General features: G+C 44.8%; 1 protein-coding gene across 1 annotated transcript in view; it reads right to left on the bottom strand.

Annotated features, from left to right (window-relative positions):
• LOC117500903 (zinc finger protein 501-like) overlaps window positions 1-27,352 on the bottom strand; it is a 35,357-nt gene extending 8,005 nt beyond the window's left edge. Inside the window, exon 1 of the mRNA XM_034159693.1 lies at window positions 27,079-27,352. Within this exon, the coding sequence (XP_034015584.1) occupies window positions 27,079-27,268 (190 nt within the window). The 5' untranslated portion in view covers window positions 27,269-27,352. The remainder of the gene's footprint in view (window positions 1-27,078) is intronic.
• Window positions 27,353-27,628: the final 276 nt, after the last annotated feature.

Below are 27,628 nucleotides of genomic sequence, written 5' to 3'. Positions count from 1 at the left end.
CTGAAATTTTCATCTTAGGTGCATGTACACTGTGGGAGAAGAAAAAAAAAAATCCGGAAATCACAATGTATGATTTTTAAATCATTTATTTGTATGTTACTGGTGCAAATAAGTATTTGAACACCTACCAACCAGCAAGAATTCTGGCTCACACAGACCTGTTAATTTTTCTTTAAGAAGCCCTCTTATTCGCAATCTTTACCTGTATTAATTGCACCTGTTTGAACTTGTTACCTGTATAAAAGACACCTGTTCACACACTCAATCAATCACACTCCAACCTGTCCACCACAGCCAAGACCAAAGAGCTGTCTAAGCACACCAGGGACAAAACTGTAGACCTGCACAAGGCTGGGATGGACTACAGGACAACAGGCAAGAAGCTTGGTAGAAGACAACTGTTATGATTATTTATTAGAAAGTGGAAGAAACACAAGATGACTGTCAAGCTCCCTCGGTCGGGGATTCCATGCAAGATCTCACTTTGTGGGGTAAGGATGATTCTGAGAAAGCTCAGAACTACACAGGAGGACCTGGTCAATGACCTGAAGAGAGCTGGGACCACAGTCACAAAGATTACATTAGTAACACATGATGCTGTGATGGTTTAAAATCCTGCATGGCAGCAAGGTCCCCCTGCTCAAGCCAGTATATGTCCAGGCCCATTTGAAGTTCACCAGTAACCATCTGGATGATCCAGAGGAGGCATGGGAGAAAGTCATGTGGTCAGATGAGACCAGAATAGAGCTTTTTGGAATCAACTCCACTTACCATGTTTAGAGGATGAGAACAACCCCAAGAAAACCATCCCAACCGTGAAGCAGGGGGTGGAAACATCATACTCTGGGGGTGCTTTTCTGCAAAGGGGACAGGACGACTGCACCGTATTGAAGGGAGGATGGATGGGGTCATGTATTGCGAGATTCTGGCAAACAACCTCCTTCCCTCAGTAAGAGCATTGAAGATGGGTCATGGCTGGGTCTTCCAGCATGACAATGACCCCAAACACACAGCCAGGGCAACTAAGGAGGGGCTCCGTAAGAAGTATTTCAAGGTCCTGGAGTGGCCTGGCCAGTCTCCAGACCTGAACTCAATAGAAAATCCTTGGAGGGAGCTGAAACTCCAAACCTGAAAGATCTAGAGAAGATCTGTATGGAGGAGTGGACCAAAATCCCTGCTGCAGTGTGTGCCATCCTGGTGAAAAACTACAGGAAACGTTTGACCTCTGTAATTGCAAACAAAGGCTACTGTACCAAATATTAACATTGATTTTCACAGATGTTCAAATACTTATTTACAGTAGTAACATACAAATAAACTATTAAAAAAATCATACATTGTGATTTCCGGATTTTTTTTTAGATTATGTCTCTCACAGTGGACATGCACCTAAGATAAAAATTTCAGACCCCTCCATGATTTCTAAGTGGGAGAACTTGCAAAATCACAGGGTGTTCAATTACTTATTTTCCTCACTGTATCTACCCATAAAATGTTTTTGGGATAAATCTGAAGGGGTCATAAATGACCACCAGTCTGACTCTTAGAAAAACTGCCTCTTAATTTCTTTCCTGTGTTCATGTTGACTGACGTGATTAGGGCTGAAACGATTAGTCTAGTAACTCGAATAATTCGATTACAAAAAATGTTCGAGGCAAATTCTGTGCCTTGAAGCTTCGTTTAACATTGTAGTACATATGTCAGGCCTGTGTGTGGCACTGCAACATCCACAGGAAAAAAAAACAGAAGGACTGGAGCATAACAGCTAATCAAATTAGCAACGATAGCTACCACTTTCCAACGTGACACACAGAGTAAAATAAAGCCTTTTAAGAGAAAGATGGTCCACGCTGATCATCTGAAATAGACTTGCTGTACATTTCAAGCGAAGCAGTGTGAAAAAACACACGGTCTGCTCTACGTGGGGAGGGACTATTGACCCGGTGGCCGGCTGCTGTCTCTCTCTGCCCACTGTGAGGGGCTCTCAGACCGGCGAGTCACAGCTCTGTCCCCGGCCACTCTTTCTTCTGTGTTTCCCTCAGACTCACACTGAGTGTTTGACTTTTTACTTTTTGCTTTTTTTGGGCAACACACAACACTTCACAAACACGGTAACTTAAATAAAATAATAATAAAAAAAACTGACTGCGAGGCTCCATGTTCAACCTCCAGCTGAAATGCAACTGCTGAATTACAGAGAAAGAGGGATATAAAAAAAAAAAAAAAAAAAAAAATCACGCAGGGACCCTGCAAATTTGTCATTTTTAAACTAATATTTCTCCGCTGAATTACAAATCTGGGCTTACAGATTTACTTTACTGCATTCACAAGGGTCTTATAAATACATATCACTTTTCTGAAATCTGACCACATTTATTTCAATGCAGGTCTCCTTTAATGTTGAATTGGGTACATTTACTGCTTATAAGGAATAAAACAAATCCTCTGCCTCTGGTAGAATCAGAAGAAAAAGAAGAATACCATACCATACCAATGAATTGCAGCTTCTTATTTTCTATTTGAATTTTTGGAATAATTTCTTTGCATCACGTTGAATCACATCGTATCACACCAAATCACATCGTTATCGCACTGTGATGAATTGAATCTCCATCAAATACATATCAAATCGCATTGAATTGGGAACAGGGGTGAATCGCATCACATGATTTTGTCAGTATCGTTATAAGTATCGTATCACCGGTAGTGTATCGAGGTGAGTATCGAATCACTGTCAGTGATGATATTCACATACGTAGTACACAGGTCTGTTAACAGGCATCTTTCCAAGCCAGCGCACAGAGGGTCAGCAGCTTTTACCACCAGGAGTGTGGTAATAATAGGTGCACCATGTCATTAGGAAAATGACACAGGAAGACATGGATACCGCGTTAGCAGTAGCACCAATCTGTGTGTCTAAAATCTGAGGGTCTGATGAGGCGTCTGTTCACTATTAAGTGCAAAGCCAGAGGGTCGGCATCAGTGGACCAGATATTATAAAATAAAAGCATCCTGATCTGAATGAGCATGTTTCTGGGGAACAGTTAAACTGGATGATTTGGCGATTACGGCGCCGGAGGGTATTTTCATCATCTTGCATGAGTAGAGTCACTGGGCTGTGAAAGAGAGAAAGAAGGAAAAAAAAAAAAAAAAGATTTTTCACTACGAGCCCACTACGAGGTCCAGAGGTACAGATGCTGCCACTGTGGAGACCGGGCTTTCTCTGAGGCCACACCTAGACTATGGAACAACCGTATAATCCCAGAAAATTGGCAGGAAAAACCACTGGAGGAGCAGCGAACAGAATAAAAGACACACAGATCATCTCAGAGGTGCAAGAGGGAGAAACACACGCACACACGCGCTGAGAAAACAAAGGGCCATTCAGAGCAATTTAGACAGTTGAACACCTGTCGAGTGCCTTGATTGGTGTGTGGCGTCAACGCCGAACATGGCGCCATTTTCGGTCCAACTGCGCTGAACTACTAAATGGACCTTTTATGTTTTCAACATTCTTTTAAATCATTTAACAACATGCAGCAACACATCCAGGTACAGGTGCTATCAAAATAAATATAAAAATAGTTATCAAATTTACAATTTATGATGATTTATTTAATTAATTTAAAGCCTGATTTATGCAGCTGCTGCTCTTAAACTCTGTGTCATGCAATGACGTGCGTGACAGTTTTAAAGTTCTCAGTCTCTGAATTATGCTTTATTATTGACTAATTTGACCCTCAACAAGCTTTTCTGTCTACAATCATCACCTCCAAATCAAGGGTAAGTCGTACATTTTACCCCTTTAGTGACTTTGTGCTGTAAATGTGATGCAGGCTTTTCTGATGCATTTATCAGCGTGTGCACTATATAATATGATGGCAGGCAAAGGATTAAAAGCAGAAAAGTGTCAAATCACAGCCTTTTGTGTTTGATTTAACAGCTGCACGTCAGTCTTCAGGTCCCAGTCTGAAGACTGGTTTGAAAAAACGAAACGGTCAAACTTTAACTCATAGAAATGACTCCTCTCCCACTTTCCACCAGTCAGCTAGTGTCAGTGCTGAACTTTAATTTGTACCTCTGCATGTGCAGATTGCTTGGAGTTTTTAATGGAAATACATTGTGATTGGATGGGACAACTATTAAAATATGATGAGAGACGAAGGACTGAAAGCAGGAAAGTGCGAAATCACAGCCTTTTGCTGTGTGAGGATTTTAACAGGCGCACCTCAGGCTGCAGGCTGCAGCCTGCGACCTGAGAGGTCACTGGTGGAAAAACTGTCCCACTAATCCCTGGATGGGGCTAGCAAGAGATTAGCAATAAGGATGCCTGGAGAAGCCAAAGTGGGAAGAAGATGACACCAGTCATATCAACCAAGCCACAAGATGAACCCACAGTTGCTGTTGCAATCCAAAGCCAAGAAGACTTTGTGTTCCCAAGGTGCAGAAGAAGTCAGCAGGTCAAAGAGCTTTTTCTCATCGTGGTCCCACCCTGTGGAACAGTCTTCCTGCGACCGTGAGGCAGTCGGAGTCCGTGGACATTTTTAAGTCAAGACTGAAAACCCATTTTTATTCTGTTATCTGTTTTATTCTTTTGTTTCTGTTTTTAATTATGTATATGATTTTTTTTTTTATTTATTTAAATTTTATGTTGAATTGTTCCATGTAAGGTCCCTTGAGATGGCTTTTGCTGTGATTTTGCGCATTATAAGCTAATTAAATTTAATTGAAAATTGAACACACCTTTAAGGTGGATACAGGAACTACAAACTCCTGTATTAATAGTGAATGCTTCACCCTTCCCCTCTCAGACTTATCTATCACAACTTCAGGCTTCTCTGAGTAAGCTCAAGTGATCCCTTTAACACAACCGGTGCACATGATAACAGCAGGAAAATCAATTATGGTACCCCTGTTATATTCAGAGAATGCACCCACTAATCTGTCAGGACATGATGTCCCATGCCAACTGAAGGCTCCCATCACCTGCACCCATAAAAGCCTTGAACTGAACTTTATGAAAGAACACATCCCAAAGATGGTGGCAGTACTGGAACTGAAAGACTGGAGAGAGTTGGCTACGTGTTCAACCTGCAGTGTTTTGAATCAGGTGGCCAGCTGGCTTGGATTTGGCGAATCAATGGAATGCATGAAGAGTCTGAATCCAGCGGGAACTGCCTACTGTGTATAATCGCGGGAAAAATGTTTCATGTGGAGTGTCAAAACTTCTTCCACCTGAGCTACACTTCCGGTTTCAAGTGCCTGACTGCACCTCCCAAATCACACGTGGTGACTAATGGACATAAAGCAAAAGACTTGGGGTCCATGATTAAAAAAAAAACAGCTTTGCAAGTGTCAATATGGCAGCCTGCTCTGAACTCGCATAACAGCACCTCCCCTGATGGACAATATTTGAAAATATCACTGAAACATATGAGGGAATACAATTGAGTGATCCAGATCAAGATAAAAATGGGCTTGTGTTGCCATAAAAAAAGCCAATATTCACTGAAAGCTCAAATAGTGGGTATAAAACCCACAATTGGAGGCTTGGTAGCAGCAGGTGTGTTAAAACTGACAAAAAGCCCTTGTAATTTTTCTAATAAAAAAAAAGCTAGATTCAGATGATTATAAAAAAGCAATCAATTCTATAGTGGATTATGAGACAGCCAAGCCACTTTTCTTACTGAGGAGTTGGCCACGGTGGACTTGTGTTGGATTCACTGTGATTGAATGTATTAGTAGGAAAGAATTATGTTTATCGTTACTGCACATTAAATAATGAGTGTGCTGGTGGTCTGGCGGTCATACACAACACACACACACAAGCCAGGTTTGCTCATACAAGTACCTACGAATTCATTTGGATAATACTTTTAGTTGGAAGGTCTATGTTGAGAGTCTGTGTTCTCAAATTCAGCAGAGACGAACATGTTTATATTCTACCAGGCTGTTTTGGAGAGTTTGATAAGGTTCGGAAAATCAGTGTGGTATGGTAATCTCACTATGCAGTTAAATATCAAACTCACTCATCTGATTCACACTGCTATGAAGGTGATGGGACGGAAGGAGTACCAGGGCCTGCAATCTTTATATGATCAGGCTGTTCTCAGGCATGCACAGAGGACACATATTCTTTATAAAGAATATGAACTTTTGCCTTCTGGTAGGCGATACAGAGTTACTCAATGTAAGTTGAGTCATTTTAAAAAGTCATTTATGCCTAAATCAAATCAATTTTATTTATATAGTGCCAAATCACAACAAACAGTTGCCCCAAGACACTTTATATTGTAAGGCAAAAGCCATACAATGATTACAGAAAAACCCCCAACGGTCAAAACGACCCCCTGTGAGCAAGCACTTGGCGACAGTGGGAAGGAAAAACTCCCTTTTAACAGGAAGAAACCTCCAGCAAAACCAGGCTCAGGGAGGGGCAGTCGTCTGCTGGGACTGGTTGGGGCTGAGGGGTGAGAATCAGGAAAAAGACATGCTGTGGAGGGGAGCAGAGATCAATCACTAATGATTAAAAGCAGAGTGGTGCATACAGAGCAAAAAGAGGTGAATAAAAAGAGACACTGAGTGCATCATGGGAACCCCCCAGCAGTCTAAGTCTATAGCAGCATAACTAAGAGATGGTTCAGGGTCACCTGATCCAGCCCTAACTATAAGCTTTAGCAAAAAGGAAAGTTTTAAGCCTAATCTTCAGCGGCAGCGCCCTCCAGTGCCTGGAGCCCGCACTCCAGGCGGGGCGCCCTCTGGTGGTGCTGGGCCAGCAGTACCTCCTCTTCAGCGGCCCACACAACAAAGGCTCTGCCTCCCATTCTTCTCTTAAAAACCCTAGGAACTACAACTAAGCCTGCAGTCTGAGAGCGAAGCACTCTATTGGGGTGATATGGTACTATGAGGTCCCTAAGATAGGTCCCTAAGATAAGATGGGACCTGATTATTCAAAACCTTATGAGTAAGAAGAAGAATTTTAAATTCTATTCTAGAATTAACAGGAAGCCAATGAAGAGAGGCCAATATGGGTGAAATATGCTCTCTCCTTCTAGTCCCCATCAGTACTCTAGCTGCAGCATTTTGAATTAACTGAAGGCTTTTCAGGGAACGTTTAGGACAACCTGATAATAATGAATTACAATAGTCCAGCCTAGAGGAAATAAATGCATTAATTAGTTTTTCAGCATCACTCAGACAAGACCTTTAAAATTTTAGAGATATTGCGCAAATGCAAAAAAGCAGTCCTACATATTTGCTTAATATGTGCATTGAAGGACATATCCTGATCAAAAATGATTCCAAGATTTCTCACAGTATTACTAGAGGTCAGGGTAATGCCATCCAGAGTAAGGATCTGGTTAGACACCATGTTTCTAAGATTTGTGGGCCAAGTACAATAACTTCAGTTTTATCTGAATTTAAAAGCAGGAAATTAGAGGTCATCCATGTCTTTATGTCTGTAAGACATTCCTGCAGTTTAACTAATTGGTGTGTGTCCTCTGGCTTCATGGATAGATAAAGCTGGGTATCATCTGCATAACATTGAAAATTTAAGCAATGCCGTCTAATAATACTGCCTAAGGGAAACATGTATAAAGTGAATAAAATTGGTCCTAGCACAGAACCTTGTGGAACTCCATAATTAACCTTAGTCTGTGAAGAAGACTCTTCATTTACATGAACAAATTGTAATCTATTAGATAAATATGATTCAAACCACCACAGCGCAGTGCCTTTAATACCTATGGAATGCTATAATCTCTGTAATAAAATTTTATGGTCAACAGTATCAAAAGCAGCACTGAGGTCTAACAGAACAAGCACAGAGATGAGTCCACTGTCTGAGGCCATAAGAAGATCATTTGTAACCTTCACTAATGCTGTTTCTGTACTATGATGAATTCTAAAACCTGACTGAAACTCTTCAAATAGACCATTCCTCTGCAGATGATCAGTTAACTGTTTTACAACTACCCTTTCAAGAATTTTTGAGAGAAAAGGAAGGTTGGAGATTGGCCTATAATTAGCTAAGATAGCTGGGTCAAGTGATGACTTTTTAAGTAATGGTTTAATTACTGCCACCTTAAAAGTCTGTGGTACATAGCCAACTAATAAAGATAGATTGATCATATTTAAGATTGAAGCATTAAATAATGGTAGGGCTTCCTTGAGCAGCCTGGTAGGAATGGGGTCTAATAGACATGTTGATGGTTTGGAGGAAGTGACTAATGAAAATAACTCAGACAGAACAATGGGAGAGAAAGAGTCTAAACAAATACCACCATTACTGAAAGCAGCCAAAGATAACGATATGTCTTTGGGATGGTTATGAGTAATTTTTTCTCTAATAGTTAAAATTTTATTAGCAAAGAAAGTCATGAAGTCATTACTAGTTAAAGTTAAAGGAATACTCGGCTCAACAGAGCTCTGACTCTGTCAGCCTGGCTACCGTGCTGAAAAGAATCCTGGGGTTGTTCTTATTTTCTTCAATTAGTGATGAGTAGTAAGATGTCCTAGCTTTACAGAGGGCTTTTTATAGAGCAACAGACTCTTTTTCCAGGCTAAGTGAAGATCTTCTAAATTAGTGAGACGCCATTTCCTCTTCAACTTACGGGTTATCTGCTTTAAGCTGCGAGTTTGTGAGTTATACCACGGAGTCAGGCACTTCTGATTTAAGGCTCTCTTTTTCAGAGGAGCTACAGCATCCAAAGTTGTGCTCAATGAGGATGTAAAACTGCTGACAAGATAATCTATCTCACTCACAGAGTTTAGGTAGCTACTCTGCACTGTGTTGGTACATGGCATTGGAGAACATAAAGAAGGAATCATTGTTGTGTGTTGGGGGGTTTGGCTGGACATTTTGGTGGTGTTTTCTTTTCTTTGCTCTCCAGGTGGTATGCAAACTGTTTTTTTGTCTGTGGAGAAGGTGCTGGCAGAAGAGTCCTTCACCCTCATCAGCATCATTGGCTGCACTTGTGGAGGATGTTCACGTGCAGGCCTAAAGACTTGCAGCACCTGTGGATGATGCTCACGTGCAAACTTAAAGACTTTCAGCTGAAGCAGATAATGAGATGGCGTTCTGCATTTAAGCCTTGAGTGATTCGAGCAGAATTGCCGGGAACTCGACCTTGTGACGTTCGTTTGTGAGACGCTGAGGACCGTGCCAGGGTTTAACACATCGTGCCTGTGAAGGAGGACGGGTGAGGGACACATGCTGTCAGCACACATCAGAGGTGATTATTGTCTGAATGATCGTTAATAGTAATTTGGCATTTTGTTACGCAGTATATTTGAACATTGATGAGAATTGTGCAGCTCGCTTCTCACTGCCGTGGCGTACGGAATGATGATCCTCCACCTGTTGTGAGAAGCTGCTCATTTACATAAAGCTTAAATTCAGACCTGAATGTGTTGCTGATAGTGTGTGCCTTTGAAGGATATTTGTTGTAGCTGTTGACTTACCTCACCTTTTCCATCCTTCACAGAGTCAGTTTGTCGTATCCACCTGGGGGGTGTTCGGCGGTGAGTCTGGGTCCAGAAGCGTCGGGCTTCGATCCATTTGGGCGCTGGAGAGCGCGCCGTCCTTCACTCCGCCAGACAAACCGCACATTTATGTTGTACACAATTATTGCACAGACGGGAAATAAACTTGTTTTGTTTTTGGAACCGCTTTCTGGTTATTTTAGTGCTGGGTTCAGTCAGACGCTGGTCGCGCTCCTCAACTCGCGTCTGCACATAACAGTAGTTCCCGGCCATTCCAAACTGGACCCAGCGGCAGAAGCGGTTCCTTTTGCTGAAAAAGTTCAAGAATACCTGGAGAAGATATGGGAGGAATTACGGCCTCTCGCAAATCAAATTAAACAAACAGATGCTTGCATTACGGAGCTTGCAGTGCAAGTCGTTCTGCTTCCTGCTGCTCCAGCTGCGGCACTATCGATACCGGTGCAGATAACTCCGTCACCCAAGGGGAGGCGGAGTGCGGCGGATTATTCCGTGGATTTCCGAATTTTTTCTGCTCAGTCTGGTTGGAATGCCACAGCTTTGAGAGGACTGTTTGTGGATGGTTTGAACGATTCATTAAAAGACAAGCTAGCAGTCCGTGACGAACCAAAAGATTTAGATGAGCTAATATCTTTGGCTATTCGTCTAGATGATCAGATAAAGGAGCGTGGATGCGAGAGAGGGCGGACATCAGAGCGGGTCTTTTTGTCTCGGGGCTTTCCCCGACACAGATCTGGGCTGCCTCTTCTTCGCCCCACTGAGACTCCTCCGACGGGACCTCTGGCTCCTCTTGCGGATGAGCCCATGCAGCTCGGACAAGCTGAAGCCGCCATGTTGCCCCAGTCACATAAGCGTCAAGAAAGAGAACAATGACGTATCTCCAGGTGTTCTTAGACAGGCATAATAATGGACACACAAAAAAAAGGGGCAAATCTTTGGTTGTTTAGTTATTTGGGCTGTTTTTCTTTTCTTGTAAGGGGTTATAAATTGTTTGGGGATTTAGAGGTGGTTCTGGTGGAGTGAACGACTGGCAGTTCGGAGCTCGGCTGGACTCAGGTAATCATTATTTGAATTTAGGTAATTTTTGTTTGAGGATTGGTGTTGGGAAGGTGTCGTAGCACGGACCCACAACAGGGGGCGCAAATGAACGGACAATGAGTAAGCCAAAAGGTAACAATTTAATGTTGTGATATTACACAACGAAACGTGTCTTAATCTCACAGTCAATAAACACCAGGTGAAGTGTGGGCAGGCTCGAAGACAGAAGACGCCCGACGAGAGAGAAGCCGCGTCCCACACGGCTTCCACCACCAACGGCCTGAAGAACACCGGAGCCGCCAAGTCCCGAGTCCCCAGGTGGCCTCTGTCTTCGACTGTCGACCCTGGTACTGCTGGCAGAAAGCAGAAATATGATGTGTGAGTGTGAGTCCGCACACTCAGTAATATATAGTCCAGATACCGTTAGGAGGGAGCACCTCCACCTCCAAATCACACACACTCGTGCAGCTCCTGTTTGTCCCTCTTCTGGGTCTTCACAGGATTACGGCTGCAAACAGACGTAAGTCACAGTTTAAATTCAGCAGAGAAATTACCTTGGTTCTGGTAGTCGATTTCTCGGCGGGGAGGTGGAGTTGCAGTCCGGCTTATATAGTAGTGTAGATGAGTGACAGCTGGAGTGATGAGTGACAGCTGTCACTTCCTCTGGGTCTGGCGCCCTCTCGTGCTTGGAGCCCGCACTCCAAGCAGGGCGCCCTCTGGTGGTAGTGGGCCAGCAGTACCTCCTCTTCAGCGGCCCACACAACAGGACCCCCCCCTCAACGGGCGCCTCCTGGCGCCCGACCGGGCTTGTCCGGGTGTCGTCTGTAGAAATCGGCCAGGAGGGCCGGGTCCAGGATGAAGCTCCTCTTCACCCAGGAGCGTTCCTCAGGACCATACCCCTCCCAGTCCACCAGATATTGGAACCCCCGGCCCTTACGACGGACGTCCAGGAGCCTGTGGACCGTCCAAGCAGGCTCCCCGTTGATGAGCTGGGCAGGAGGCGGCGTAGGTCCAGGTGCACAGAGGGGCGAGGTGTGGTGTGGCTTGATACGGGACACGTGGAAGACAGGGTGGATCCGCAGTGAAGCCGGGAGTCGGAGCTTCACTGCGGCCGGGTTGATGATCTTGAGGATGGGGAATGGTCCGATGTACCTGTCCTTTAATTTAGGTGAGTCCACACAGAGGGGGATGTCCTTTGTTGACAGCCACACCTCCTGCCCGGGCTAGTATGTGGGGGCCGCGGAACGTCGGCGGTCCGCATGGGTCTTGGCCCTCGTCCGGGCCTTTAACAGGGCAGATCGGGCGGTCCGCCACACCCGGCGGCACCTCCTGAGGTGGGCCTGGACCGAGGGCACACCGACCTCTCCCTCCACCAGCGGGAACAATGGGGGCTGGAACCCCAAACATGCCTCAAAAGGGGAGAGGCCGGTAGCAGATGAGACTTGGCTGTTATGGGCATACTCGATCCAGGCCAGATGGTGACTCCAGGCCGCCGGGTGCGCGGAGGTGACGCAGCGAAGGGCCTGTTCCAACTCCTGGTTAGCCCGCTCTGCCTGGCCATTGGTCTGGGGGTGGTACCCGGACGAGAGACTCACGGTGGCCCCCAGCTCCTTACAGAAACTCTTCCACACCTGCGAAGAGAACTGGGGACCACGATCTGATACAATGTCCGATGGTATCCCATGCAGCCGCATGACGTGGCGGACCAGGAGGTCTGCCGTCTCCTGGGCTGTCGGGAGCTTCGGGAGGGCCACGAAGTGGGCCGCCTTGGAGAACCGGTCCACTATCGTGAGAATAACGGTGTTGCCCTGGGACGGCGGGAGGCCCGTGATGAAGTCCAGGCCGATGTGAGACCAGGGGCGATGAGGCACTGGCAGGGTTGGAGGAGTCCGTCGTCCTCCGATGGTCTGCCTTGCCCCTGGCGCAGATGGTACAGGCCTGGACGTAGTCCCGGACGTCGGTTTCCAGGGACGCCCACCAGAAGCGCTGCTGGACTACTGCCACGGTCCTACGCACTCCGGGATGACAGGAGAGCTTGGACCCGTGACAGAAGTCCAATACGGCAGCTCTTGCCTCTGGTGGGACGTACAGTTTGTTCTTGGGGCCAGTCCCCGGGTCCGGGCTCCTTGTCAGGGCCTCCCGGACGGTCTCCTCCACGTCCCAGGTGAGGGTGGCCACGACAGTGGACTCGGGGATGATGGTCTCGGTGGGGTTCGACAGCCCCGCTTTGGCTTCTTCTTCGTGCACCCGGGACAATGCATCTGGTTTTTGGTTCTTGGTCCCGGGGCGATACGTGATCTGGAAGTCAAAACGTCCAAAGAACAGTGACCAGCGGGCTTGCCTGGGGTTCAGCCGCTTGGCGGTCCTGATATACTCCAGGTTCCGATGGTCAGTGAAAACCGTGAATGGCACAGACGCTCCCTCCAGCAGGTGTCTCCACTCTTCAAGAGCCTCCTTCACCGCAAGAAGTTCCCGATTGCCGACGTCATAGTTCCGTTCAGCTGGGGTCAACCTGCGGGAATAAAAGGCACAAGGATGGAGGACTTTATCAGCCTCCACGCTCTGGGACAGCACGGCTCCTATACCTGAGTCAGAGGCGTCCACCTCTACTATGTACTGGCGATCAGGATCAGGCTGCACCAGAACTGGTGCAGTCGAGAACCGGTGTTTCAACTCCTGGAACGCGGCTTCGCACCGATCCGACCAGGCGAAGGGGACCTTGGTGGAGGTCAGGGCAGTCAGGGGCTAACTACCTGACTGTAACCTTTAATGAACCTCCTGTAGAAATTTGCAAAGCCTAGGAACTGCTGTAGTTTCCTGCGGCTTGTTGGTTGGGGCCAATCTCTCACCGCCACAACCTTAGCCGGATCAGGGGCGACGGAGTTGGAGGAGATGATGAACCCCAGGAAGGACAAAGAAGTGCGGTGGAACTCGCACTTCTCGCCCTTCACAAACAGCCGGTTCTCCAACAACCGCTGTAGGACCTGACGTACATGCTGGACATGGGTCTCAGGGTCCGGGGAAAAGATGAGTATATCGTCCAGATATACGAAGACGAACCGATGCAGGAAGTCCGCGCACGTCTCGACACAGCCCCCGTACGGTTCCGGAGGGCTTATGTATGCTTCAGGGGACGGTGGGGGGGTTCGTTGAACGACCAGTGGAACGTCTAATACGGGCCCAGGACCAGCCAGAGGAGTGGCTGCAGCAGCGCCCTGATCGCGCGCTTCCACCCTGGCGGTGAGAGCCTCCACCCTCCGATTAAGGAGGACACTCTGCTCGGTCACTAATTCTAACCGGGCCTTGAAGGCGGTTAAGATCTGCTGCAGCTCACTCAACCCGCCTCCCGCTGACGCCTGCGCTCCTGGCTCTTCCATTGGCCGTTCAAGCTGGAGTTGACGCCCCTCGGAGTCCATGACGTTGGCTGAGAAATCCTGTTGGGAAGGTGTCGTAGCACGGACCCACAACAGGGGGCGCAAATGAACGGACAATGAGTAAGCCAAAAGGTAACAATTTAATGTTGTGATATTACACAACGAAACGTGTCTTAATCTCACAGTCAATAAACACCAGGTGAAGTGTGGGCAGGCTCGAAGATAGAAGACGCCCGACGAGAGAGAAGCCGCGTCCCACACGGCTTCCACCACCAACGGCCTGAAGAACACCGGAGCCGCCAAGTCCCGAGTCCCCAGGTGGCCTCTGTCTTCGACTGTCGACCCTGGTACTGCTGGCAGAAAGCAGAAATATGATGTGTGAGTGTGAGTCCGCACACTCAGTAATATATAGTCCAGATACCGTTAGGAGGGAGCACCTCCACCTCCAAATCACACACACTCGTGCAGCTCCTGTTGTCCCTCTTCTGGGTCTTCACAGGATTACGGCTGCAAACAGACGTAAGTCACAGTTTAAATTCAGCAGAGAAATTACCTTGGTTCTGGTAGTCGATTTCTCGGCGGGGATGGTGGAGTTGCAGTCCGGCTTATATAGTAGTGTAGATGAGTGACAGCTGGAGTGATGAGTGACAGCTGTCACTTCCTCTGGGTCTGGCGCCCTCTCGTGCTTGGAGCCCGCACTCCAAGCAGGGCGCCCTCTGGTGGTAGTGGGGCCAGCAGTACCTCCTCTTCAGCGGCCCACACAACAATTGGGTCGTTTTTGTTTTTTATTTCCTGCTTCCCTAACCCCAACCTCACATGCTCTAAGACCGTTTGTCTTGTGGGTTGTGGGTGGTGCAGGTTGGTACGCTGAGCGTTATCTCAGAAACCTCTGCACCTAGGGGGGGGTTGTCAGGGGCGTTTTTTTTGGGTTTGGTTAGGGCCCGGTTCCTCTCCAGCCCTGGCGGGCCTTGCAAGTCGTTCTGGGGGGGTGTTTGTTATTTTTCTTTGTGAATTTATGTTGGTATTGTGTTGTTGGGGCTATGTTAGGTTTTTGGATTTGGGTGTTTTTCTTTTCTTCCCAGGGTTGGATGGGACGGTCCCCTGGGGAGGGTTTGGGTGGGTTATGTATTTTTCTTGTATGTTGGGTTGTATATGGGACTCTTTGGGGTTTTTTGTTGATTGCCAGCCGGCCTTCCAGCCGCGGTGCCCTGTCCTGCTGTCTGCGGCGGACCTTGGGGAGCATACGCCGTCTGCTTCCTGAAGTGGACCCCGGTGGGAGGTGCTGTTCTCGGGCCTGGTCTGTTCGGTCGCCGGGAGGTCCCGTTGATGGGGGGGGGGTACTGTGTGTGTTGGGGAGTTTGGCTGGACATTCTGGTGGTGTTTCTTTTCTTTGCTCTCCAGGTGGTATGCAAACTGGTTTTTTGGTCTGTGGAGAAGGTGCTGGCAGAAGAGTCCTTCACCCTCATCAGCATCATTGGCTGTACTTGTGGAGGATGTTCACGTGCAGGCCTAATGACTTGCAGCACCTGTGGATGGATGCTCATCTGCAACTAAAGACTTTCAGCTGAAGCAGATAATGAGATGGCGTTCTGCATTAAGCCATGAGTGATTCGAGCAGAATTGCCGGGAACTCGACCTTGTGACGTCGTTTGTGAGACGCTGAGGACCGCGCCAGGGTTTGACACATCGTGCCTGTGAAGGAGGACGGGTGAATGACACATGCTGTCAGCACAATCAGAGGTGATTATTGTCTGAATGATCGTTAATAGTAATTTGGCATTTTGTTACGCAGCTATTTGAACATGATGAGAATTGTGCAGCTCGCTTCTCACTGCCGTGGCGTACGGAATGATGATCCTCCACCCCTGTTGTGAGAAGCTGCTCATTTACATAAAGCTTAAATTCAGACCTGAATGTGTTTGCTGATAGTGTGTGCCTTTGAAGGAATATTTGTTGTAGCTGTTGACTGTTGTTCACCTTTCCATCCTTCACAGAATCAGTTTGTTGTATACACCTGGGGGGTGTTCGTCGGGAGTCTGGGTCCAGAAGCGTCACGGCTTCGATCCATTTGGGTGCTGGATTGAGCGCGCCGTCCTTCACTCCGCCAGACAAACGCACATTTATGTTGTACACACTTATTGCACAGAGGGAAATAAACTTTGTTTTGTTTTTGGAACCGCTTTCTGGTTATTTTAGCGCTGGGTTCAGTCAGACGCTGGTCGCGCTCCTCAACTCGCGTCTGCACATAACAATCATATCCTTAAACCTAGTTACAGCGCTTTCCGAAAGACTTCTACTGTAATGAAATTTATTCCCCACTGCTGGCAGTCCATTAAAGTAAATGTAAATGTTATAAGAAATGATCAGACAGAAGGGGGTTTTCAGGGAATATGTTTAAGTCTTCAATTTCCATACCATAAGTCAGAACAAGATCTAAAGTATGGTTAAAGTGGTGGGTGGACTCATTTACATTTTGAGCGAAGCCAATGAGTCTAATAATAGATTAAATGCAGTGTGAGGCTGTCATTCTCAGCATCTATGTGGATGTTAAAATTGCCCACTATAATTATCTTATCTGAGCTAAGCACTAAGTCAGACAAAAGGTCTGAAAATTCACAGAGAAACTCACAGTAACGACCAGGTGGACGATAGATAACAACAAATAAAATCTGGTTTTTGGGACTTCCAATTTGGATGGACAAGACTAAGAGTCAAGCTTTCAAATGAATTAAAACTCTGTCTGGGTTTTTGATTAATTAATAAGCTGGAGTGGAAGATTGCTGCTAATCCTCCCCCTCGGCCCGTGCTACGAGCATTCTGACAGTTAGTGTGACTCGGGGGTTTTGATTCATTTAAACTAACATTCATTCTGCTGTAACCAGGTTTCTATAAGGCAGAATAAATCAATATGTTGATCAATTATTATATCATTTACTAACAGGGACTTAGAAGAGAGAGACCTAATGTTAATAAACCACATTTAACCCTGTTTAGTCTGTGGTGCAGTTGGAAGGTGCTATATATCAATCAATCAATCAATCAATAAAAAATTGATTGATTGATTGATTGATTGATATATTTTTGTTTGGTTTGAATTTTTAGCTTAAATAGATTTTTACTGGTTGTTGGTCTGGGAGCAGGCAACCGTCTCTAAGGGGATGGGGTATTGGGGGGATTGGCAGGGGGAGAGAAGCTGCAGAGAGGTGTGTAAGACTACAACACTGCTTCCTGGTCCCAACCCTGGATAGTCACGGTTTGGAGAGAGGAATGGTCTATTTGAAGAAGTTTCAGTTCAGGTTTTAGAATTCATCATCGTACAGAAACAGCACTTAGTGAAGGTACAAATGATCTTCTTATGGCCTCCAGACAGTGGACTCATCTCTGTGCTCTCACTGCGGTATTGTATCACTGCCTGTTCCGGAGCACAGCAGGTGTTTTTCTGTATCTGTTAGCTGTTTAATCTGCGCAGTTGATTGATCTAGTTATCTAGATTACGATTTGTTTCACAGTGTAATCTTTACGTGCCTTAACTAAAGCACTCCTTCTGCTGAATCACCTCTAATTATTTACACATTATTCACTTTGCGTGTTTTTAGGAATCCGCTAGCTTAGCATAGCTACTAGCTCTTAGCGATTTAGCCATGGCGGCTTCTCCTGTCTCTCCCGCACTTTTCTTCTCTGGGTGTGAAATGTTTAGTTTATTCCTCGGCCTCCTTAGCACGTAACGGTACTTGTAATAAGTGTAGCTTATTCGTAGCTTTGGAGGCCAGGCTGGGCGAAATGGAGACTCGGCTCCGCACCGTGGAAATTCTACAGCTAGCCAGGCCCCTGTAGTCGGTGCGGACCAAGGTAGCTTAGCCGCCATTAGTTACCCCCTGGCAGATCATGAGCAGCCGGGAAAGCAGGCTGACTGGGTGACTGTGAGGAGGAAGCGTAGCCCTAAACAGAAGCCCCGTGTACACCGCCAACCCGTTCACATCTCTAACCGTTTTTCCCACTCGACGACACACCTGCCGAGGATCAAACTCTGGTTATTGGCGACTCTGTTTTGCGAAATGTGAAGTTAGCGACACCAGCAACCATAGTCATTGTCTTCCGGGGGCCAGAGCAGGCGACATTGAAGGAAATTTGAAACTGCTGGCTAAGGCTAAGCGTAAATTTGGTAAGATTGTAATTCACGTCGGCAGTAATGACACCCGGTCTACGCCAATCGGAGGTCACTAAAATTAACATTAAATCGGTGCTGTAACTTTGCAAAAACAATGTCGGACTCTGTAGTTTTTCTCTGGGCCCCTCCCCAATCAGACCGGGAGTGACATGTTTAGCTGCATGTTCCCATGAATTGCTGGCTGTCTGAGTGGTGTCAAAAAATGAGGTTGGCTTCATAGATAATGTTAGCTTCTGGGGAAAACCTGGTCTTGTTAGGAGAGACGGCATCCATCCCACTTTGGATGGAGCAGCTCTCATTTCTAGAAATCTGGCCAATTTTTCTTAAATCCTCCAAACGTGACTATCCAGGGTTGGGACCAGGAAGCAGAGTTGTAGTCTTACACACCTCTCTGCAGCTTCTCTCCCCCTGCCATCCCCTCATTACCCCATCCCCGTAGAGACGGTGCCTGCTCCCAGACTACCAATAACCAGCAAAAATCTATTTAAGCATAAAAATTCAAAAAGAAAAATAATATAGCAACCTTCAACTGCACCACAGACTAAAAAACAGTAAATGTGGTCTATTAAACATTAGGTCCTCTCTTCTAAGTCCTTGTTAGTAAATGATATAATAACTGATCAACATATTGATTTATTCTGCCTTACAGAAACCTGGTTACAGCAGGATGATATAGTTAGTTTAAATGAGTCAACACCCCCGAGTCACACTAACTGTCAGAATGCTCGTAGCACGGGCCGGGGCGGAGGATTAGCAGCAATCTTCCATTCCAGCTTATTAATTAATCAAAAACCCAGACAGAGCTTTAATTCATTTGAAAGCTGACTCTTAGTCTTGTCCATCCAAATTGGAAGTCCCAAAAACCAGTTTTATTTGTATTATCTATCGTTCCACCTGGTCGTTACTGTGAGTTTCTCTGTGAATTTTCAGACCTTTTGTCTGACTTAGTGCTTAGCTCAGACAAGATAATTATAGTGGGCGATTTTAACATCCACACAGATGCTGAGAATGACAGCCTCAACACTGCATTTAATCTATTATTAGACTCTATTGGCTTTGCTCAAAAAGTAAATGAGTCCACCCACCACTTTAATCATATCTTAGATCTTGTTCTGACTTATGGTATGGAAATAGAAGACTTAACAGTATTCCCTGAAAACTCCCTTCTGTCTGATCATTTCTTAATAACATTTACATTTACTCTGATGGACTACCCAGCAGTGGGGAATAAGTTTCATTACACTAGAAGTCTTTCAGAAAGCGCTGTAACTCGGTTTAAGGATATGATTCCTTCTTTATGTTCTCTAATGCCATATACCAACACAGTGCACCGTAGCTACCTAAACTCTGTAAGTGAGATAGAGTATCTCGTCAATAGTTTTACATCCTCATTGAAGACAACTTTGGATGCTGTAGCTCCTCTAAAAAAGAGAGCTTTAATCAGAAGTGCCTGACTCCGTGGTATAACTCACAAACTCGTAGCTTAAAGCAGATAACCCGTAAGTTGGAGAGGAAATGGGTTCACTAATTTAGAAGATCTTACACTTAGCTGGTAAAAAGAGTTGTTGCTCTATAAAAAAGCCCTCCGTAAAGCTAGGACATCTTTTCTACTCATCACTAATTGAAGAAAAATAAGAACAACCCCAGGTTCTTTTCCGCACTGTAGCCAGGCTGACCAAGAGTCAGAGCTCTATTGAGTGAGTATTCCATTAACTTTAACTAGTAATGACTTCAGACTTTCTTTGCTAACAAATTTTACCTATTAGAGAAAAAATTACTCATAACCATCCCAAAGACGTATCGTTATCTTTGGCTGCTTTCAGTGATGCCGGTATTTGGTTAGGACTCTTTCTCATCCGATTGTTCTGTCTGAGTATTTTCATTAGTTACTTCATCCAAACCATCAACATGTTTATTAGACCCATCCTACCAGGCTGCTCAAGGAAGCCCCTACCATTATTTAATGCTTGATCTTAAATCTGACCAATCTATCTTTGTTAGTTGGCTATGTACCACAGGCTTTTAATCAATCAATCAATCAATCAATTTTTTTTTATATAGCGCCAAATCACAACAAACAGTTGCCCCAAGGCGCTTTATATTGTAAGGCAAGGCCATACAATAATTATGTAAAACCCCAACGGTCAAAACGACCCCCTGTGAGCAAGCACTTGGCTACAGTGGGAAGGAAAAACTCTCTTTAACAGGAAGAAACCTCCAGCAGAACCAGGCTCAGGGAGGGGCAGTCTTCTGCTGGGACTGGTGGGGCTGAGGGAGAGAACCAGGAAAAAGACATGCTGTGGAGGGGAGCAGAGATCGATCACTAATGATTAAATGCAGAGTGGTGCATACAGAGCAAAAAGAGAAAGAAACAGTGCATCATGGGAACCCCCCAGCAGTCTACGTCTATAGCAGCATAACTAAGGGATGGTTCAGGGTCACCTGATCCAGCCCTAACTATAAGCTTAGTAAAAACGAAAGTTTTAAGCCTAATCTTAAAGTAGAGAGGGTGTCTGTCTCCCTGATCTGAATTGGGAGCTGGTTCCACAGGAGAGGAGCCTGAAAGCTGAAGGCTCTGCCTCCCATTTCTACTCTTACAAACCCTAGGAACTACAAGTAAGCCTGCAGTCTGAGAGCGAAGCGCTCTATTGGGGTGATATGGTACTACGAGGTCCCCTAAGATAAGATGGGACCTGATTATTCAAACCTTATAAGTAAGAAGAAGAATTTAAATTCTATTCTAGAATTAACAGGAAGCCAATGAAGAGAGGCCAATATGGGTGAGATATGCTCTCTCCTTCTAGTCCCCGTCAGTACTCTAGCTGCAGCATTTTGACTTAACTGAAGGCTTTTTAGGGACTTTTAGGACAACCTGATAATAATGAATTACAATAGTCCAGCCTAGAGGAAATAAATGCATGAATTAGTTTTTCAGCATCACTCTGAGACAGACCTTTCTGATTTAGAGATATTGCGTAAATGCAAAAAAGCAGTCCTACATATTTGTTTAATATGCGCTTTTTTTAATGGTGGCAGTAATTAAACCACTTACTTAAAAAGCCATCACTTGACCCAGCTATCTTAGCTAATTATAGGCCAATCTCCAACCTTCCTTTCTCTCAAAAATTCTTGAAAGGGTAGTTGTAAAACAGCTAACTGATCATCCTGCAGAGGAATGCTCTATTTGAAGAGTTTCAGTCGGTTTTTAGAATTCATCATAGTACAGAAACAGCATTTAGTGAAGGTTACAATGATCTTCTTATGGCCTCGGACAGTGGACTCATCTCTGTGCTTGTTCTGTTAGACCTCAGTGCTGCTTTTTGATACTGTTGACCATAAAATTTTATACAGAGATTAGAGCATGCCCATAGGTATTAAAGGCACTGCGCTGCGGTGGTTTGAATCATATTGTCTAATAGATTACACTTTGTTCATGTAATGGGGAATCGTCTTCACAGACTAAAGTAATTATTGGAGTTCCACAAGGTTCTGTGCTAGGACCAATTTTATTCACTTTATACATGCTTCCCTTAGGCAGTATTATTAGACGGTATTGCTTATTGTTGCTCACGGTTACGCAGATGATACCCAGCTTTATCTATCCATGAAGCCAGAGGACACACACCAATTAGCTAAACTGCAGGATTGTTTTACAGACATAAAGACATGGATGACCTCTAATTTCCTGCTTTTAAACTCAGATAAAACTGAAGTTATTGTACTTGGCCCCACAAATCTTAGAAACATGGTGTCTAACCAGATCCTTACTCTGGATGGCATTACCCTAACCTCTAGTAATACTGTGAGAAATCTTGGAGTCATTTTTGATCAGGATATGTCATTCAAAGCACATATTAAACAATATTGTAGGACTGCTTTTTGCATTTACGCAATATCTCTAAAATCAGAAAGGTCTTGTCTCAGAGTGATGCTGAAAAACTAATTCATGCATTATTTTCCTCTAGGCTGGACTATTGTAATTCATTATTATCAGGTTGTCCTAAAAGTTCCCTAAAAAGCCTTCAGTTAATTCAAAATGCTGCAGCTAGAGTACTGACGGGGACTAGAAGGAGAGAGCATATCTCACCCATATTGGCCTCTCTTCATTGGCTTCCTGTTAATTCTAGAACAGAATTTAAAATTCTTCTTCTTACTTATAAGGTTTTGAATAATCAGGTCCCATCTTATCTAGGGACCTCGTAGTACCATATCACCCCCAATAGAGCGCTTCGCTCTCAGACTGCAGGCCCTACTTGTAGTTCCTAGGGTTTGTAAGAGTAGAATGGGAGGCAGAGCCTTCAGCTTTCAGGCTCCTCTCCTGTGGAACCAGCACCCAATTCAGATCAGGGAGACAGACACCCTCTCTACTTTTAAGATTAGGCTTAAAACTTTCCTTTTTGCTAAAGCTTATAATTAGGGCTGGATTCAGGTGACCCTGAACCATCCTTAGTTATGCTGCTATAGACGTAGACTGCTGGGAGGGTTCCCATGATGCACTGTTTCTTTCTCTTTTTGCTCTGTATGCACCACTCTGCATTTAATAATTAGTGATCGATCTCTGCTCCCCTCCACAGCATGTCTTTTTCCTGGTTCTCTCCCTCAGCCCCAACCAGTCCCAGCAGAAGACTGCCCCTCCCTGAGCCTGGTTCTGCTGGAGGTTTCTTCCTGTTAAAGGGAGTTTTTCCTTCCCACTGTAGCTAAGTGCTTGCTCACAGGGGGTCGTTTTGACCGTTGGGGTTTTACATAATTATTGTATGGCCTTGCCTTACAATATAAAGCGCCTTGGGGCAACTGTTTGTTGTGATTTGGCGCTATATAAAAAAATTGATTGATTGATTGATTGTGCTTGTTCTGTTAGACCTCAGTGCTGCTTTTGATACTGCTGACCATAAAATTTTATTACAAAGATTAGAGCATGCCATAGGTATTAAAGGCACTGCGCTGCGGTGGTTTGAATCATATTTATCTAATAGATTACAATTTGTTCATGTAAATGGGGAATCTTCTTCACAGACTAAGGTTAATTATGGAGTTCCACAAGGTTCTGTGCTAGGACAATTTATTCACTTTATACATGCTTCCCTTAGGCAGTATATTAGACAGCATTGCTTAATTTTCATTGTTACGCAGATGATACCCAACTTTATCTATCCTGAAGCCAGAGGACACACACCAATTAGCTAAACTGCAGGATGTCTTACAGACATAAAGACATGGATGACCTCTAATTTCCTGCTTTTTTAAACTCAGATAAACTGAAGTTATGTACTGGCCCCACAAATCTTAGAAACATGGTGTCTAACCAGATCCTTACTCTGGATGGCATTACCCTGACCTCTAGTAATACTGTGAGAAATCTGGAGTCATTTTTGATCAGGATATGTCATCAAAGCGCATATTAAACAAATATGTAGGACTGCTTTTTTGCATTTACGCAATATCTCTAAAATTAGAAAGGTCTTGTCTCAGAGTGATGCTGACAAACTAATTCATGCATTTATTTCCTCTAGGCTGGACTATGTAATTCATTATTATCAGGTTGTCCTAAAAGTTCCCTGAAAAGCCTTCAGTTAATTCAAAATGCTGCAGCTAGGTACTAAAGGGGACTAGAAGGAGAGAGCATATCTCACCCATACTTGGCCTCTCTCATTGGCTTCCTGTTAATTCTAGAATAGAATTTAAAATTCTTCTTCTTACTTATAAGGTTCTGAATAATCAGGTCCCATCTATCTAGGGACCTCATAGTACCATATCACCCCAATAGAGCGCTTCGCTCTCAGGACTGCAGGCTTACTTGTAGTTCCTAGGGTTTGTAAGAGTAGACTGGGAGGCAGAGCCTTCAGCTTTCAGGCTCCTCTCCTGTGGAACCAGCTCACAATTCAGATCAGGGAGACAGACACCCTCTCTACTTTTAAGATTAGGCTTAAAACTTCCTTTTTTGCTAAAGCTTATAGTTAGGGCTGGATCAGGTGACCCTGAACATCCCTAGTTATGCTGCTATAGAGTTAGACTGCTGGGGGGTTCCCATGATGCACTGAATGTTTCTTTCTCTTTTTGCTCTGTATGCACCACTCTGCATTTAATCATTAGTGATTGATCTCTGTTCCCCTCCACAGCATGTCTTTTTACTGGTTCTCTCCCTCAGCCCCAACCAGTCCCAGCAGAAGACCTGCCCCTCCCTGAGGCCGTGTTCTGCTGGAGGTTTCTTCCTGTTTAAAAGGGAGTTTTTCCTTCCCACTGTCGCCAAGTGCTTGCTCACAGGGGGTGTTTTGACGTTGGGGTTTTTACGTAATTATTGTATGGCCTTGCCTTACAATATAAAGCGCCTTGGGGCAAGTGTTTGTTGTGATTTTGGCGCTTATATACAATAAAATTTGATTGATTGATTAAACCATGTCCACTCCGGTCCGAATTGGGAGGAGGGGCCCAAGAGAAACCTACAGAGAATCCGCCGACATTGTTTTTGCAAAGTTACACACCGATTCAATAGTTAATTCTTAGTGACCTTGGCCGATTGGCGTAACCGGGGTGTCATTACTGCCGATGTGAATTACCATTTTACCAAATTTACGCTTAGCCTTAGCCAGCAGTTTCAAATTTCTTCAATGTCGCCTGCTCTGGCCCCAGGAAGACAATTGACTATGGTTGCTGGTGTCGCTAACTTCACATAGGGCTGAAATGATTAGTTGAGTAATTCGAATAATTCGATTCCAAAAAATGTTCGAGGCAAATTGTGCCTCGAAGTTTCGTTTAACATTGTAGTACATATGCCAGGCCTGTGTGTGGTGCTGTAAGGGTCCCCAGAAAAAAAACAAACCAGAAGAAGAGTAGAGCAAGCGCTAATCAAATTAGCACAAAACTACAGCTTTCTCCAACATGACAAATAGAGGGAACTAAAGCGTTTTAGGAAAAAAAGACGGTCCACGCTGATCATAGCTACTGTGCATTTAAAGCAAAGCAGTGTGTTGGTTTTTTTTTTTTTTTTTAACAGTTCGTCCGCTGGCAGCTCTACACGCGGCGGCCCGGCTGCTGCCTCTCTCCTGCCCGGTGTATGCGGCTCAGCTCTCTTGCCCCTCACACAGCTCCGTCCCGGCCACAGACCGTCTTGGAAGAAAGTCCATCTCTTTCTTCTGTGTGACTCGCCAATGAGTGTTTCGCTTTTTAATATTTCGCTTTTTTTTTGGGCAACACACAATCCTTCACAACACGGGAACTCAAATAAAATAATTAAAAAACAAGTGACTGCGAGACTGCATGTTCAACCTCCAGCTGAAAATGAAATGCATTGGCTGAATCGCAGAGTGTTAAAAAGAAATTCATGCAGGGAGCCAGTCCACCACCTTAATAAATAAATAAAATAATAAAAAATGGTTTAAATTTAGCAAGTTAGGGAAAAACAAAAAACAGCCACAACCCATCCCCCATTTCAGCAAAATGTCAAGACTTTGGCCCGACACCAGGAAAGATCCAAAACTTGTAAAGATGTGAAAAAATAAATAATTTACCCAGGAAAACAGAAAGGATCCACTAAATTTGATAATCTCCATGATGACGCAGTGACACTGTGCCATTATTTAGGGAGAACCCTGGACTGTTAATGTTGTAACGCAAAAAGTACTTTTTATTCCGATTACTCGATCAATCGCCAGAATAATCGATAGAACACTTGCTTACTAAAATAATCGATAGCTGCAGCCCTACTTCACATTTCTCCAAAACAGAGTGACCAAAACCAGAAGTGTTCCTCAGCAGTGTGTCGCCGAGTGGGGAAAAAACGGTTAGAGATGTGAACGGGTTTGGTGGTGTACAGGGGGCTTCTGTTTTAGGACTACGCTTCCTCCTCACAGTCACCCAGTCGGCCTGCTTTCCCGGCTGCTCGGGATCTGCTGTGGGACAGCTAACTGCGGCTAAGCTACCTGGTCCGCACCAACTACAGGGGCTGGCTAGGCTGTAGGATTTCCATGGTGCGGAGCCGCATCTCCAATTCGCCAGCCTGGCCTCCAAAGCTACGAACAAGCTACACTTATTACAAGTACCATTACTGCTAAAGGAGGCTGAGGAATAATTAAACATTCACACCCAGAGCAGAAAAGTGTGGGAGAGACAGGAGAAGCCGCCATACTAAACCGGCTAAGAGCTAGTAGGTGCGCTAAGCTAGCGGATTCCTAAAACACACAAAGTGAATAATGTGTAAATATGTTTAGAGGTGATTCAAGCAGGAGGGACGTGCTTTAGTTAAGGCACGTGAAGATTACACTGTGAAACAAATCATTATCTAGTTATCTAGCTCATCTAACTACACAGATTAAACAGCTAACAGATACAGCAAAGCACCGCTGTGCTCCAGAACAGGAAGTGATACAATACCGCAGTGAGAGCCAACCACCAGTAGATGGCATCAAGAGTCAGAGAGAGAGTTACTACTAGAGCTATCAAACTTCGAAATGAGAATGCGTAAAGCGGCAGGCAGGAACTGTGCGATTGCTCCATGTAACTTATGGTCATGGGATGGTGCAATATGGGGGCGGGCGGGGGGGTTGTTCGTTATAGTGTTAGTTTGTTTTGTGTTACATTTATGCTGTGTTTATTGGGTGTGTTTTTATTGTGCATTGTACGCAGCACGGGTCCAAGATTAATTCCCTTTGTAACAATAAAGTACTCGTATATCATATCGTATCATGCCATCCAAGAAACCCATGGGGTTTGGACCACCTTGGATGGTGGGTCTTTGCGGGTTAGTACATAGGGTGGCACAGGGCGAAGTTTGGTCGTCATACTGCCAGCCCCATATTTGATCAATGTTGAATATCGAACATGGGTGTCAACTTCACACTGCTCGTTCTCTTTACACAGAGACACGGCCATAAATATGTTTAGGTTAACAGAAAAGCAGCGTGATTAAACATAAACTAATGGGAACATTATCTGATTCGAAAAATGTTTAATGGTTATAAATGAAAATGTAGTACTGTAGTTGGAAAAAAAAGAACAAACCTGCTCTGTATAAGCGAACTTCGGGCTTGAAAACAGCTTCCAGCACTTTAAACCGTTTGTTTTCTTCTTTTAAACGACCGATTTCGTCGTCGTACTCGGCAATCGTTCTTTCAAACAATTCAAATAATTCTTCATCAGCAGCAGTTAGTCGCTGTTTCAGCAACTTTCTCAGCAGCTGGACTTGAACCATGTTTAAATACAAAACACTTGACGCTGTAATTAAATTAAAATGACTTACGTTTAACCTGTTTACAACCACTAAGCTAAATTAGCTTCGGTAGCTTTGTAAGCTAACGGAAATGACGATGACGATATTCAGCGTTAAGGTGCCATACTGCCATCTACTGGTCTGGAGTGTATCTTCTGTCGAGTTTATTGGCGGTTTGCAAACTGAGGCCTGGAGTGTTGATAGGACGCTAATTCTTTCGAAAGGCATGTCAGTAATTCTCAGTTACCAGGGTTAACTGAAAATTGATTTATAAGCAGAATTTCTGATCGCTGTGAAATATTCGTTCAGGCCTAATGCACATGCTCGGGAACCAGGTGGCGA

The sequence above is a fragment of the Thalassophryne amazonica genome, chromosome 2 (assembly GCF_902500255.1).
Source record: "Thalassophryne amazonica chromosome 2, fThaAma1.1, whole genome shotgun sequence".
Lineage (NCBI taxonomy): Eukaryota > Metazoa > Chordata > Actinopteri > Batrachoidiformes > Batrachoididae > Thalassophryne > Thalassophryne amazonica.
Note: the sequence above shows the minus strand (reverse complement) of the source record. Positions and strands in the feature narration are given on the sequence as shown.